We start from the raw sequence: 15,620 nt of genomic DNA on the forward strand, positions 1-15,620 counted from the left end.
ATGTTATACTTTTAAAAAACACGTTTTTGGCTTTCAGACTTTTATTTTAAATAATTTATCCAGCGCCATTTAGGAAAGAAGAGTTTTGTTTCCTGCTTCAGCGCCAGTGGGTGATGGCGGAGCTCCATCTCTCCACATCTTACATGTTACAGGCTCATTTCTTCTTTTCTCCATGGGTTGAAATCGTTTCAGCAGAATATAAACATTAGGACATACGCGTAATAATATTCTCTCGGCCTAGTTTGCGGTAAACGCGAGTGGAAAGGCTACTATCCGCAATAGTATATTGCTCTCGCTGTATATAAAATGGCTCCAGTTCAGATCGGTTCGGACGGGCAGCTGGTCCCCGCCGGGGGTCCGACCTCAGCTCCGCAGCCTCCTCCGGGAGCCCCGGCCACTCAAGGAGTTCGACTGAGCCTCCTGATCGAGTTTCTGCTGCAGCGAACCTACCATGAGATCACTCTGCTGGCTGAGCTGTGAGTTCATGAGAGAGGGGCTGATTGTTATGAATGGTCATTGGTCAGGCATGGGTAAATAAAGTTACGTTTAGTTGAGCATTGGCCCATAAGTTTAACTTTAGTGTTGCTGCAACCTATTACTGACCCATATATGACTTCTAATGTCATATAAGTATTTTAACATAAATCTAGTATATTTGACTGGGGTGACCAGTCAAATATACTTGCCTAGATTCAGCCTAGATGAATTTGGGATATGGTGAGTGACCCAGGCGTGAACTTTTATTTTGTAATATTCTGTTGATATTATTGATATTCCTAAGTATATTGCATTGCTTTAATCAGAGAAGATATGGAGATTTCCAAGTTTTCTTGTTCTGTGGAAAAAGATCTTTATGTTACTTCCAAGTTTTCTGCATGTAAGATGTAACATGATTTGTGCTGTCATTTGATGTTATTTAACCATATCTTTATGATTTTCACAGACTTCCACGGAAAACAGACATGGAAAGGTAAGAAAATGCCCTCCTGTTTCCATTTAGATTCCCCAAAAACATTATTGTAATATTGGTTACATCAGGGGTTTTCAAAGTAGAGCCTCCTTGCAACCAGGCAGGGGAATAAAAAACCAGTGTAAAAAGAAATAAACAGTACAGTACTAGGAGTAGAAAAAAGAAACATAATGTAACTTTATAGAAAATAAATATTTTCCAAATAATATTTTAGATATGTTTAAAATAATATATTTTTTTCAGAGTATAAATTGTTTAAAAAAACTCTATCTATATGATATGTCTTTGATTGAAACCCACTGGCTATATGCTTGCATATAGACATAACTGATTTAATCTGTCTCTTACAGGAAAATTGAAATTGTTCAGTTTGCCAGTCGGACACGGCAGCTCTTTGTACGTCTGCTTGCTCTTGTGAAATGGGCAAGTAATGCCGGGAAGGTGGAGAAATGTGCGGTACGTGATTTATTTTTCCCACCTCTAATTTGAGTTATTTCCGTTCTTGTTGATGTAGTACTCATTCTTAGCTCTGTTTGCAGATGATCTCCTCATTTCTGGATCAACAAGCATATTTATTTGTTGACACGGCTGACCGACTGGCATCACTGGCCAGGGACGCCTTGGTACATGCACGTTTGCCTAGTTTTGCCATCCCTTTTGCCATTGATGTACTAACCACAGGGTCTTATCCACGTCTGCCCACATGCATCCGAGTGAGTAGTCAAACATGGTGTTCAGCAGGTCTTAAGTGGATGCAAAAAACGGGAAATAAACATCAGTGGGGTTATTTGTTTTCAGGACAAAATTATTCCTCCTGACCCTATAACCAAAGCAGAGAAGCAGATCACACTAAATCAGCTGAATCAAATCCTGCGACACCGTCTAGTCACCACTGACTTGCCCCCACAGCTGGCCAACTTAACTGTGGGTAAGTTCTGAGCTCTACACGGATCTACATGGAAAGACTTATTCTGCTCTGTAATAAGTATGATGCATATTTCCTTTTTTTTTTTGCTATATTTTCAGTGTGTTTTGTTCTTACAATGCGTGATCTTACTTGTTTGTATGAATTCTTTGCTTGTCAAGCCAACGGGCGAGTGAAGTTTCGTGTTGAGGGAGAATTTGAAGCCACACTGACAGTGATGGGGGATGATCCTGATATCCCTTGGAGACTTCTTAAACTTGAGATTCTAGTTGAAGACAAGGAAACTGGAGGTAAGACGTTCTCAGTGTGTAATAAAAAGACATCAGAACTAAGATGATATGGAACCTATCTGAATGTAGCTTTGTTTTCCCGGCTTTTTCATATATACAGTATATTATTCCTGTGATGGAAAAGCTGAACTTTCAGCATCATTACCCCAGTCTTCAGTGTCACATGATCCTTCAGAAATCATTCTAATATGCTGATTTGGCACTCAAGTAACATTTCTTATTAGCAGTTTTGCTGCTTAATATTTTTGTTTTCTGGATGCTTTGATCCATTTATTTAAAACAGAAATGTTTTGTAACAAACTAAAAGTCTACTGTCACTTTTGGCCAATTTACTGCATTTTTGCTAAATAAAATTATAATAAAATATATAATAACATATATAATAACATATATAATATTATAATTATATATATATATATATATATATATATATATATATATATATAGATATATATAGAGAGAGAGAGAGAATTAAATAAAAATATTATTTCTTAAAAAAAAAAACTGAACTAAACTTTTGAATGGGAGTGTGTATTTATTTTTATACATATTTATTAATACATTTATGTTTTAATTTATTAATAACATATCTATATATTATTTATTTAGATGGGCGGGCATTGGTTCACAGCATGCAGGTGAATTATATCCATGAATTGGTACAGTCCCGCCTGTTTGGAGATGATAAGCCTCTTCAGGACATGTACAGCTGCCTCCGTATCCTTTCAGCTCAAGACTTAAGATTTATGTATTTTAGTAGGACATTTGTTTGGTTGCTTGAAGGCCAGGGGTACTTCTTCGCTTGCAAAATGTCCTTTCAAGGAAACTTGGCTGCTTATGCAGTAAAAAGGTAAAAAAGAGAAAGAAATCGGTGCAAAGAATTGTAAATATGGAGAGAACTCCGTGAAGAAAAATCTGAAAAACCTCTGTGTTTGTGGTTAACATTTCAAATGGGTTTTAGGGCCAAATTGATGGGAGGATCTGAATGTTTTCTGAATGTTTGTAAGTACACAGGCAGATTCGGCACTGAAGAAAGCTGTTGCCATAGTGTTCCAATTTTACCATAATGCTATATAAACAGTATTATGACAATTGTTTTCTTAATAACTCTGTCGATCTGACTGTTCGTGGCCGGGATACAAAAATCCTGAAGTATAATTGGTAGTTTTAATGAAAGCCCTGGAGCTGACAAAAGTCTTCTGGTGACAAATTAATGGGAATTTCTCACTCCAGGTAACAGAGAATGAGTAAATGTTCACAATCAGTGAAGTTACAGTTAAATTAATCGCCCTTGCTAGGGATCGAACGTATAGCTTTTGTTTTACCAGCCTAGATATTTTATATAGTCTGTTTGGGAATACTTTTAGAATAAAAGTAAAGTCATCAAAACTATAAACTGGAAGTTTTGTTTTCCAAAAATGTAGTGACAAAAAGTGTTAAAACTGTTTCCTTGATGAATTGTGTCAGACTCGTTTTGCCTATCACTACAGCTGGAGGTGTTGCATTCCCAGACTCTGATGTTGATCAGAGAGCGATGGGGTGATCTAGTGCAGGTTGAGCGCTATGTCCCAGCTAAGTGCCTCACATTGTCTGTCTGGAAGTAAGTTTCAAAATTGACCAATTCAATACAGAGTTTTTGTGTAATTTTTCTCTTTTGGTTTTGCATGTCATGATTTTTGCCTTGCAGTCAACAGGTCCTGGGTAGAAAGACTGGAACGGCACCTGTGCACAAAGTCACCATTAAAATTGATGAGATGGATGGTTCCAAGCCATTACAGATCTCCCATGAGCCTCCACTGCCTGCCTGTGATTCCAGATTAATGGAAAGAGCCATGAAGGTGAGTATCTTAAGTTTTTTTGATAATAATATTAATAATTTTGTAATGATCATTGTATAAGCTTCTCCATGATGAATATAGTTTGGGGGTCAATTATATTTTAAAAATAAATTAATACTTTTATTCAGCAATGATGCATTAAATGCATTAAAAATGACAGTAAAGACATTTGTTACAAAAGATCAAAAAAAGATTTAAAATAAATGCTGTTCTTTTAAAGTTTATTCATCAAGGCATGCTGAAAAAAAAAATCTTCATTTTCAATAATAAGAAATGTTTCTTGAGCATCAAATCAGCATATTCGAATGATTTATGTTGGATCATGTGACACTGAAGACTAGAGAAATGTATGTAATTTATGGATAGAGACAAATGTAATTTAAAATTGTAAAATTTCACAATATTACTGTTTTTACTGTATTTTTAATAAAATGAATGCAGCCTTGGTGAGCATAAGAGATTTCTTTCAAAAACATTTTTTTTTTTTTTTTTACTAAACCCAAACTTTTGAAAGTTAATGTATAATGACATAAAATAACAGTAATGAGGATGAAAGCTTATTAAGTCTGTTTGTGGGCTGTTCTTTCAGATCGATCATCTCTCAGTGGAAAAGCTTTTGATCGATAGTGTACATGCCCGCTCGCATCAGAAACTGCAAGAACTCAAAGCCATCCTGAAAAGTAGCAACCCTAGTGATAACTGTGAGTATTTTACACAGATTTTCACCCTACTTGATTTATGAGAGGCTGTGCTATACTGTGTAGGGAAGTAGGGTTGTCAAAAGTACTGACTTCGGTACCAAATGCTGGTATCGTCACATTTTTTAAAATTTTCAGTACTTTTGACAACTCTAGAGGGAAGCAAATATCAAAATGAATAATAAACAATAGGATGAAAATGACAAATTATGGTAATTTTTTTTTTGCCACAAAATACTTTTTTTTTTTTTTGTGTGTTCTGAAAGCGCATACTCCCTTCCACTCTGTCTTTTTCAAACGCACACACGTCACATACTGTATAATATGGACACACACTCGCACAAACTTTTTGTCAGCGCTGCTCTGATGAATTAATCAGTAAAATAGTTGAGTAGCTTAAAGTGTTAGTTCACCCAAAAATGAAAATTCTGTCATTTATTACTTACTCTCATGCCGTTCCACACCCGTAAAACCATCTTTAATCTTCAGAACACAAATTAAGATATTTTAGTTGAAATCCGATGGCTCCGTGAGGCCTCCATAGGGAGCAATGACACTTCCTCTCTCAAGATCCATAAAGGTACTAAAAACATATTTAAATCGGTTCATGTGAGTACAGTGGTTCAATATTAATATTATAAAGCGACGAGAATATTTTTGGAGCGCCAAAAAAAACAAAATAACAACTTATTTAGTGATGGCCGATTTCAAAACACTGCTTCAGGAAGCATTGGAGCATAAATGAATCAGTGTGTCGAATCATGATTCAGATCGCGTGTCAAACTGCCAGCGGCTGAAATCACGTGACTTTGGTGCTCCGAACAGCTGATTCGATACACTGATTCATTATGCTCCGATGCTTCCTGAAGCAGTGTTTTGAAATCAGCCATCACTAAATAAGTCGTTATATATAGACTAAATTTGTCTTTTTTGGCGCTCCAAAAATATTCTCGTCGCTTTATAATATTAATACTGAACCACTGTACTCACATGAACTGATTTAAATATGTTTTTAGTACCTTTATGGATCTTGAGAGGAAGTGTCATTGCTCCCTATGGAGGCCTCACGGAGCCATCGGATTTCAACTAAAATATCTTAATTTGTGTTCTGAAGATTAACGAAGGTCTTACGGGTGTGGAACGGCATGAGAGTAAGTAATAAATGACAGAATTTTCATTTTTGGGTGAACTAACCCTTTAAAAGAAACATGACTCACCAGCGAGGTGATAACTGTGCGGTTCTTGAGGTAGATAAACTTATAGTTTCGCTTTTATTAGAAACACCGCTGCCATTAGAGGCGCACAGATCTGGTAGGCTAATTCACAAGCTTATTTTTTCTCTCTCTCTCTCTCTCTCTCTCTACTGCGTTAATAACTGTATCAACTGTATGAGTCTGTTATCAAGGCTCAAGCCTCCATTACTAGTTCTGAAATGTTTTGGAATTGGCAACGGAGGCTTGGGATGAGATGCGTGCGAAATTAGTCCCCCACAGTGAGTGTTTTAAGGACAAAAACCTGAAAATGTCTTGAAATACAACATCGGAACAGTGTCTTGAGGTGTGGTAACTGTAGTATAAGCGGAATAATTGACTCCAGGCCGAGGTGTAACTCCGCTTCGCGTCGTGGCCACATTACCACCTCTGGTATGCATTATTTTCTAATTCATTGCACGTCGTCAATTATTCCTTATATAATGCACATGTGCAATTTTGTGTTTTTATGTTTCAGCCTTCATAGAGACTGCACTGCCCACACTAGTCATACCAATACTGGAGCCCTGCGGGCGATCTGAGTGCCTCCACATATTTGTCGATTTGCATTCCGGAATGTTTCAGCCAATGCTCTACGGAGTTGGTTAGTCACATATCTATTGGATTCAACCCACATCTGATAATTTGAACTCCTTAACCTTTTTTTGCTGGTTTCTTTCCAGATCAGTCCATGTTGGACGACATTGAAAAGAGTATCAACGATGACATGAAGCGCGTCGTCACTTGGTTACAGCAGCTAAAGTAATCATTTAAACTACCTGTTCTTAGTGCGTTTCATATTATGACAGTGGCTGATGTTGATATATTATGTTTTGAACAGATTCTGGTTGGGTGAGCAGAGATGTCGACAGTCTGTGAAACATCTTCCCACACTGTGTGCAGACACTCTCCATCTATCTAACTTAACCACGCATCCTGTGGGCAACCTGTCAAAACATCGCCTCTTCATCAAACTCACCCGCCTCCCACAATACTATATTGTAAACACTTCAACGTTTAATTTACTTATCTCACAGATAAAGATTTTTAGTAAATTGATGTAAATTTTAAACATTTAATTAACTCTCGTCTTTACTAAGGTGGTCGAGATGTTTGATGTGTCCAACAATCCGACAGAGCTTCAGTATAAGTACTACTTCCTGTCTGTGAGTCTGATAGAGAGTGAGGATGGGCTGCCTGCCGCTCAGCTGCTGCAGCAGTTTAAGCCCAACCTTGAGGAGCTTGTGCAGGACATTTCATCTGGTCGAGTGGCTCGCCCTGGATCCAAGAGGAAGGTGGGATACTCAACTGAATATACCAATCTGAATACTATTTCATACTCAGTAGAACCTAAAATATGTCTTATCTTGTTCTTTAACATCTTAAACCACTTTGTGTTGTATTTAAAGAGGTGAGGTGGGTGTCCCTTTAAAGTTGGCATAAAATGGAAATTCACTCTACCTATATTCTAAATTCATGTTATGATGTACGTCCCAATATAGGGAAAAAAAGTGAATGTCCTTTTGTGTTGTTCGGTTTTTTTATTGTTTGTAGTTAATATTCTTTTGGTCACTCCATAGTTTTCTGGAGAGCAAAATGCCATTGAACCGAAGAAACCCAAGAGGTCAGGAGAGATGTGTGCCTTCAATAAAGAACTGGCCCACCTGGTGGCTATGTGTGACACCAACATGCCCCTCATCGGATTACGCTGTGAGGTACTGTATAGCTATTAGATGGTGATGGCAGTTTTGTATTATCTGAAGATATTTCTTGTAAACGTCACCTATTGTGTTTACTGAACGCTATTTTACTCTCGCAGTTGTCGAATATGGAGATTCCTCATCAGGGAGTTCAGGTCGAAGGAGACGGATGTAGTCACGCCATACGTATTCTGAAGTAAGATTTGTGTTTTAATGATGCTGAAAATTCAGATTTCCATCACAAGAATATATTATATTTTAAAATATATTCAAATAGACAACAGTTATTTTAAATTGAAAAAATAATATAAAAATGTTATAATATAATTTTTAAAATATTAATGTATTTGTGATCAAATAAACAGCCTTGATGAGCATAAGAGACTTCTTTCAAAAACACTGAAAAATGTAACTGACCCTAAACTTTTGAATGGTAGTGTACTAATTTCTTTCCTCCTCTTTCAGAGTTCCACCTTGTAAGGGAGTGAGTGAGGAAACGAGAAAAACTCTAGAGCGTTCCCTGCTGGACTGCACGTTCAGACTACAGGGCCGCAATAATCGCACCTGGGTGGCAGAATTGATTTTCTCCAGCTGCCCACTAAACGGCACATCCAACAAAGAGCAAGGTAAACACAGTTCCTTGTTTGTAATGGCTTTCAAAACAATACAGTGATGTTTGACTGATAAATTGTTTTTCTCCCAATATTATCTGTCTATTTCAATTCAGCTTCCACGCGGCATGTATACCTGACGTATGAGAATCCCCTGTCGGAGCCAGTAGGTGGCAGGAAAGTGGTGGAGATGTTCTTGAATGATTGGAACAGCGTTAGTCAGCTTTACGAATGCGTGTTGGAGTTCTCGCGCTCTTTACCTGGTATGTATCTAACTGTTCTAACCAGGTAACTAGGAGTTTTTGTCATAACCAGCTTTAACTTTTATTCCTTTTATGTCATAGTACATTTAAAATTGTCATTTTGGCTTGATTATTAAATATTGACCTGTACTACCTTTCAAAATATGGGGTCAGTAAGATTTTTTTTTCTCCAAAAAAAGTAATAAGCAGCACAACAGTTTTCAACATTAATAATAATGAACTTTTTCTTGAGCAAATCAGCACATTAGAAAGATTTCTCAAGGATCATGTGACACTGAAGACTGGAGTAATGATGCTGAAAATTCAGCTTTTTCATCACGGGAATAAATGACCTTTTAAAATATATTAAAATAGAAAAGTTATTTTAAATTTGAAAAATATTCCACAATATTACTTTTTTGTTACTGTGTTATCATCAAATAAAGCGTTGGTGAGCATAAGAGACTTATTTGATAAACATTAAAAAAATCTTACCATCCCCAAACTTTTGTACAGTAAAGTAGGTATGAGAAAATATGTGACTTAAGAATAATTTGAAGAACTTCTCGAATTGCTTGTAATTAAATTATTATCTACATTTTCCAGAAATGCCCTCCTATTTGAGCCTTTTCTCAGAGATACGACTGTATAATTATCGAAAACTGGTTCTATGTTATGGCAGTACCAAAGGCAGCTCGGTAAAAACCTTTTCATCTTGTTACAATGCATGTTGAACCTTAAACCCTTTATTTAGTGATTTAGTTCAAATCATACTTGTTTTATGTAAAGATCCATCCTGTTTCTTTTAGGTGACAATACAGTGGAATTCAGTAACCCAGCGTTTCCATCTGGCCCTGGGGACTGTGGGGCCCAATTCAGGTTGTAGCAACTGTCACAACATAATTCTCCACCAACTTCAAGAGATGTTCAACAAGACACCCAATGTTGTACAACTTCTACAGGTATCTAGAGCCTTGGGACTATAAAACATCATTTACTTTATTCACTTTCAAGCAGTCACTGGTCGATGACCTGTAATTTGTAGTTTTATTAATTATGTTGGTAAAAATAAATACACTGTCAGTATGTTTTCAAAACAAAATTAACTGACCAATTTGAAGTGCTTTTTATTAGTAGCTGCTGGTAGTATTTTCTCATACTTGTCTGTTCTCAGGTCCTCTCAGACACTCTAGCTCCTCTAAATGCCATCAACAAGCTACCCACTGTGCCTATGTTGGGCCTCACCCAAAGGACCAATACGGCGTACCAGTGCTTCTCCATCCTGCCCCAGTCACCCACTCACATCCGCCTGGCCTTCCGCAACATGTACTGCATCGACATCTACTGCCGTAGCAGAGGTGTGGTGGCTATCCGTGACGGGGCCTACAGTCTGTTTGACAACACCAAGATAGTTGAAGGTTTCTATCCCGCCCCTGGACTGAAGGTGGGTGGAGCAAATCATGCTATTAAAGGGATAGTCCACCCGTAAAATTCTGCATTATCCCTTTAACCACTGCTTTAGAGGTGTGCATGGATGTAATTGTCACTTTTCCATTATTTTGCACAGACGTTCTTGAACATGTTTGTGGATAGTAACCAGGACGCCCGTAGACGCTCGGTCAATGAGGACGACAACCCTCCGTCCCCAATAAGCATGGATGACACCTTCATGCCCCATACCCAGACGCAGCCTCCAGGCAGAGGGGTGTATCCACCCCTCACATCGCCCCCCAACCCGTACCACGTGCCTCCCTCACCGTCCATGATAACAACACAGTCTCCAGGTATGTGTGTATATAGATGTGTCTTTCTCGTGTCAAGTGCTGTCATTTTGCTGTCCATGCCGTGCTGATCATGCCATCATGGAGTTGGGGAATCAAAAGGAAAGGAAACATTTCCTCATTGGTGTCCCACTCGTTGCACTCGTCCCACCAGCTCTTCCTTTCTGTGGACGTGCATGCTTTTATCGTTCAGTCTGTGTTTGATGGCACCATCACTGTGCATCCTCGCAGAGAAGCATGCCCACAGTCATGACCACCCATCTCCATTCAGGGCCTGCAGCTCCTGTCACGCTTTAGCTGGAGCGTGTGTGAAAGTGATTATGCGAGAAAGGGAACTCTTGTCAGATGTTGATGAGGCCACTGATTGGTTAATTGTGTGCAGGGAACATCCACGCAGCCAATTCCCCTAGTGGAGCTCTGCGGGCTCCTTCTCCCTTTGGGCCCACCCCTTCTCCCTCCTCTCTGGGAATTTCTATGGGGCAGACCTCCAACTTTGCCAGCCCACATGGTAAGTGTATGGGAGGCCTGGATCCAGGGCTTTGTTGATTAGCTTTCCTTCTTACCTCTGCGGTCCAGGGCTTTCAATCTTTGATGGGCTGGTGAAAGACATCTGATTTGTTGCTACCACTCGACCTTCCACACTGAGGATGTTGTTGGCTTAAATGGGCACTTGCTTAATACTTCTTGTATTGTTTCCTGCTTCTTTCTATTTTTTTGACTGGTGGGACTGGGGAGACCAAACATCTGTGTCCAAATCATATGTATGATTATATGCAAGACAAAAAAAAAAAAAAACAATTAAAACTTGGTACTGCCATTCATCCTGATTGATCTTTTTATTTTATTTTATTTGGAAATTTTTTTAAAATGTTTTGTAATATTTGTATACTTCCATTCAAAATTTGGGGTCTGTAATATATTTTTTATTTTTTATTTTTTTAAGAGATCTTATGTTCACTAAAGCTGCATTTATTTGGTCAAAAAATACAGTAAAAACTGTAATATTGTTAAATATTACAATTAAAAATAAGTTTAAAAAGAAATATTTTAATATCTAATATTCTTATGATGGCAAAGCTGAATTTTCAGAAATCATTTGTATATGCTGATTTGATTCTTAAGAAAAACTTTATCAACGTTGAAAACAGTTGTGCTACTTAATATTTTTGTGGAAACCACTATCCATTCTTTTGTAATGTAAACGTAAATTGATCAATTTAATGCACCCTTGCTAAATAAATCTTACTGACCTCAACCTTTTGAATGATAGTGTATTTTTGTAAATTACAGCTGGGTATTGTCCACTACCTCACATTAGTCACAATATGGAGAATCAGAATGTCATAACTGGTCTGCAGTTGAAACTGTGTGAAAGAAAGTGAATCAGTGGCATCAGTTTTTGCCTTGTTCAAATCATTGTATGGTGCTTCATTGAAGCAGCTCTGACTTCACAGAGAAATGTTTCAGAGTTTCCACCTATTTAATAGGGATGTGCATTTTTGGGGGGCTGTGTTGAGCACCGTTACTGCTCTGAACTAAAAAAAATCACTGTGTACATTGTCGATGGAAATTGCTGCCCACCTCAAGATACTGAATTATGATCCAAATGTTTTTATTTATTTATTTATTTTACAGGAACTCTTGACCCCAGTTCACCATACACAATAGTGTCCGCCAGCCCAAGAGTTGCCCCCTGGCCAGGTTCTCCGCAGGTTTCTGGACCCTCCCCCGGTGCACGAATCACTGGCATGTCTCCAGGCAACCCTTCTTTGCACTCGCCCATTCCAGACCCATCCCACTCCCCTAGAGCTGGTACCAGTAAGTCTAAAGATAGATCTGTCTTGTCCAAAAATGTCAGCATTTTATGTAATATATGTAAATTACTACACTACCGTTCAAAAGCTTGGGGTCAGAAAGTTTTTTTTTTTTGGGGGGGGGTACTTTTATTCTGAAAGGATGCATTAACTTGTGGCAGTAAAGTGACAATGAAGACATTTTATAATGTTACAAAAGATTTCTATATCAAATAAAATAAATTTCTTTTAAAGAATCCTGAAAAAAATGTATCACAGTTTCCACAGAAATATTAATGTTTTTAACATGGATTAGAAATTATAATTAGTGTATATATATATATATATATATATATATATATATATATATATATATATATATATATATATATATATATATATATATATATATTTTTTATTATTGCAGTTTGAATTTTTCTGCTTAATTGTCTTGAAAATTATGCTACAATGCAAAATATCTTGATGGTTTTAAAAATAATTGACAATTCTTATCATTTTTATTTCTTTTGATTTTGGGGTGAAATATTACCTGGACATTTTGTGAGTTTAGCCCAGTAAATGACTATTATTCACCAGGTTTGATGTGAATAAAAGAATTTAACTTCATTTATATTTGAGTAATCCTTTAAACAATATGCAGTAGCTGAATTAGTTCAATCACTGTGTGTGTGTGTGTGTGTCGGTAGGTTCACAGGCAATGCCACCTCCTCGTAAACTGCCACAACGGTCCTGGGCCGCTTCTATCCCCACCATCCTCACCCACAGCAAACTACATGTGCTGCTTCTGCCTTCACCCATGCCGTGCCCGGTGCCAGGGCTGGCGGGCAGCTACCTGTGTTCACCTCTGGAGCGCTTTCTGGGCTCTGTCATCATGAGGCGACACCTACAAAGAATCATCCAGTTAGAACCCAACGTGAGTCAGAAACTGAAATGATCGATTTCTCCAGATTTATGAACCAATATTGATTTTTAAATCCCAAGAATCGATCTTTTAGTCTATCCTGTTTTCTTCTGTACACATCATTTGACACACCAAAATGTTATGATTCTGCTTGCATAGTATATTTGAATCACACTTGACTGCTTTCTCTTCGCAGCTCACTATTGTGAACTCCAATGAACCAGGTGTCATCATGTTTAAAACAGATGTGCTTAAATGTCGAGTGGCTCTCAACCCCAAATCCTACCAGACTCTGCAGCTAAAAGTCACACCAGAAAACACTGGACCCTGGTCACAGGAGGAGCTGCAGGTTCTGGAAAAGTTCTTTGAGACCAGGGTAGGAAATGAACTCCTTGCATCAGCTCACTAACTATCATTTGATGTGATGTTCAGTGAAGCTCAAATTTCCTCTTGTTCAGTACATTTTGGAAAGGAGCAGCAGACAAAATTGCAATCTGTTTGGTTGAGCACCCTTATGAGCTTGATTTAACACTATTGGCTCAACCTTTGTCATGGGTTTGGGACAACATGCTTAAAGCTTGTTTGGAAATGCTTATTTTTGCTATTCTGTTTGGTGCAAATAGTGGTGCAGATATTTTTTTAACCTTTCAAGAATATCAGTTCACTCAGCCAAGTGAACTGAGCCAAGTGAAATCAAGCCAGGTATTCTCCAGTAATGCAAGTGCAAGTCATTCTCTTTCACTTTCATCTTAGGTTGCAGGACCACCTTTTAAATACAACACACTAAATGCCTTTACAAAGCTGTTGGGAGCTCCTACCAACATACTCAGAGACTGTGTTCGCATCATGAAATTGGAGTTGGTAAGTGCACATTTATTTATTTATTTTTTTTTTATTAAAAAAAAAAAGCATACACTACCATTCAACAGATTTTTTTTTTTCTTTTAAGAATAGTTTTATTCAGTAAAGACATAAAATTTATCAAAAGTGACAGTAAAGACTTTTACAGTGGAAATAAATACAAATAAATGCTGTTCTTTTGAATTTTTTTGTTCACATCATCTTAACATCAGTGCCATTGTTTTGTCACAAGATGCACACCAGTAATGTTTTTTTCTTTCTTTCTAGTGAACGTTTATAAAAGCTATTTAAATGCCCTAATTGAACTAAGGCCTAATCCTGGCTTAGGCAAAGCCTTGTCTGTGAAGCCGAGCCTAAATATTAAAATAGAAATCAGTTACTTTAAATATAGACTTCTTTCAAAAACATTAAAAATTCTTACAGTCCCCAAACTTTTGTAAATTTGTAATCTAATTGGTCCATCGTTTTCCTCTAGTTCCCAGACCAAGCGTCCCAGCTGAATTGGAATGTGCAGTTTTGTCTGACCATCCCACCCAGTGCTCCTCCCATTGCCCCACCAGGAACCATTGCTGTGGTGCTGAAGACCAAGATGCTGTTCTTTGTAAGTGATTTAGTCACTCTTTTCTGATTTATGCCCACTTTCAGTATATAACCAATTCCCAATGGATAAAATCAAGTCCTGCACTACTGCTGTTGTTTTGAATTCTGATTTCCAGCACGTCTGTTTGGTCTGTGTTGTGAATTTACTGTGGATTCCCGACATGTATTAACTTGAAGAGATTCTCTTCTACAGCTCCAGCTGACCCAAAGGTTACAGGTACCCCAGGAGCCCATCAGCATCATAGTGCCCATTGTGTACGACATGGCTACTGGACTGACCCAACAGGCCGATATCCCCCGCCAGCACAGCTCCTCAGGAGCCGCGGCCCTGATGGTCAGCTCCATCCTCAGGAGGTTCAATGAGCATCATCCACCACGATCAGGTTCGCACATCATTCTTATATAGATCCTTGCGATTTAAATGTTCAGATAAGCATCTTTTATTAGTTTTATTTAATATTAATTTTTAACCTTTTTTTTAACAGGGGAGTGCACAATATTTGCAGCGGTTCATGAGCTTATGGCTAATCTCACGCTGAACCCCGGTGGACGGCCATAACTTGGTGTCTCTTAGGAAACTTCTCCAGACTTGTCAGTTAATAAATTCAGCCCCAATTCCGGGGAGATTCAGGTTTTCTGCTGCAGCCAATGGACTCTTCTGCTGGTGTATCATATTGTCAAAAAAGGGAGCAGAAATATGATGGAACTTTTTTTTAATTGTATTATGAAGCATGTAAATTAAAAATTGTAACAAAAGCAGGACTTCTTTTTTTAAAATAGCTTGGCAAAGTTCTGCTAACGCATTTATTTTTTTCAGATGCACTTCTTATGGAAATGATTGTGATAGAAAAAATGTTTAACTACAGCTGTATTTTTTTTATTTGAGACTTTGCAGAAAAATTCTTGTCTTTTTTGTAATACAAAATATCAGTACTGTGTAAGTATTGATGCTTTCTTTATCAGCACACTATTTAAATGTTTGTTTTGATTGCATTATTTTGATTTTCTGCCACTTGAAATATGAGTGACAAACCTAAATAAGCCGTGTTTTATTGTTATTCATTGGAATCATGGAAGAGATTTTTCTTGTCTGTGTTTATTACTATTTAATAAACATTGGAAATAACTCCAGCCTTTCA

At 37.7% G+C, this 15,620-nt stretch overlaps 1 protein-coding gene across 2 annotated transcripts; it reads left to right on the top strand.

Annotated features, from left to right (window-relative positions):
* Window positions 1-70: 70 nt before the first annotated feature.
* med14 (mediator complex subunit 14) lies at window positions 71-15,607 on the top strand. 2 transcript variants are annotated; one of them, XM_048193435.1, is made up of 30 exons: window positions 71-476; window positions 944-970; window positions 1,321-1,426; window positions 1,510-1,683; window positions 1,769-1,898; window positions 2,057-2,185; window positions 2,795-2,902; window positions 3,653-3,785; window positions 3,873-4,023; window positions 4,613-4,724; window positions 6,450-6,575; window positions 6,655-6,733; window positions 6,813-6,972; window positions 7,072-7,266; window positions 7,552-7,686; window positions 7,791-7,867; window positions 8,137-8,297; window positions 8,399-8,545; window positions 9,131-9,222; window positions 9,334-9,486; window positions 9,699-9,968; window positions 10,092-10,308; window positions 10,688-10,813; window positions 11,941-12,123; window positions 12,806-13,032; window positions 13,217-13,396; window positions 13,774-13,881; window positions 14,357-14,482; window positions 14,675-14,864; window positions 14,967-15,607. In XM_048193435.1, the coding sequence occupies exons 1-30, from the start codon at window positions 307-309 to the stop codon at window positions 15,038-15,040; spliced, it is 4,266 nt and encodes a 1,421-aa protein (XP_048049392.1). In that variant the 5' UTR covers window positions 71-306; the 3' UTR covers window positions 15,041-15,607. The 2 variants fall into 2 exon arrangements, with proteins under 2 accessions (XP_048049392.1, XP_048049393.1); XM_048193436.1 differs by lacking the exon at window positions 10,688-10,813.
* Window positions 15,608-15,620: the final 13 nt, after the last annotated feature.

This window comes from Megalobrama amblycephala, linkage group LG6, assembly GCF_018812025.1.
Source record: "Megalobrama amblycephala isolate DHTTF-2021 linkage group LG6, ASM1881202v1, whole genome shotgun sequence".
Lineage (NCBI taxonomy): Eukaryota > Metazoa > Chordata > Actinopteri > Cypriniformes > Xenocyprididae > Megalobrama > Megalobrama amblycephala.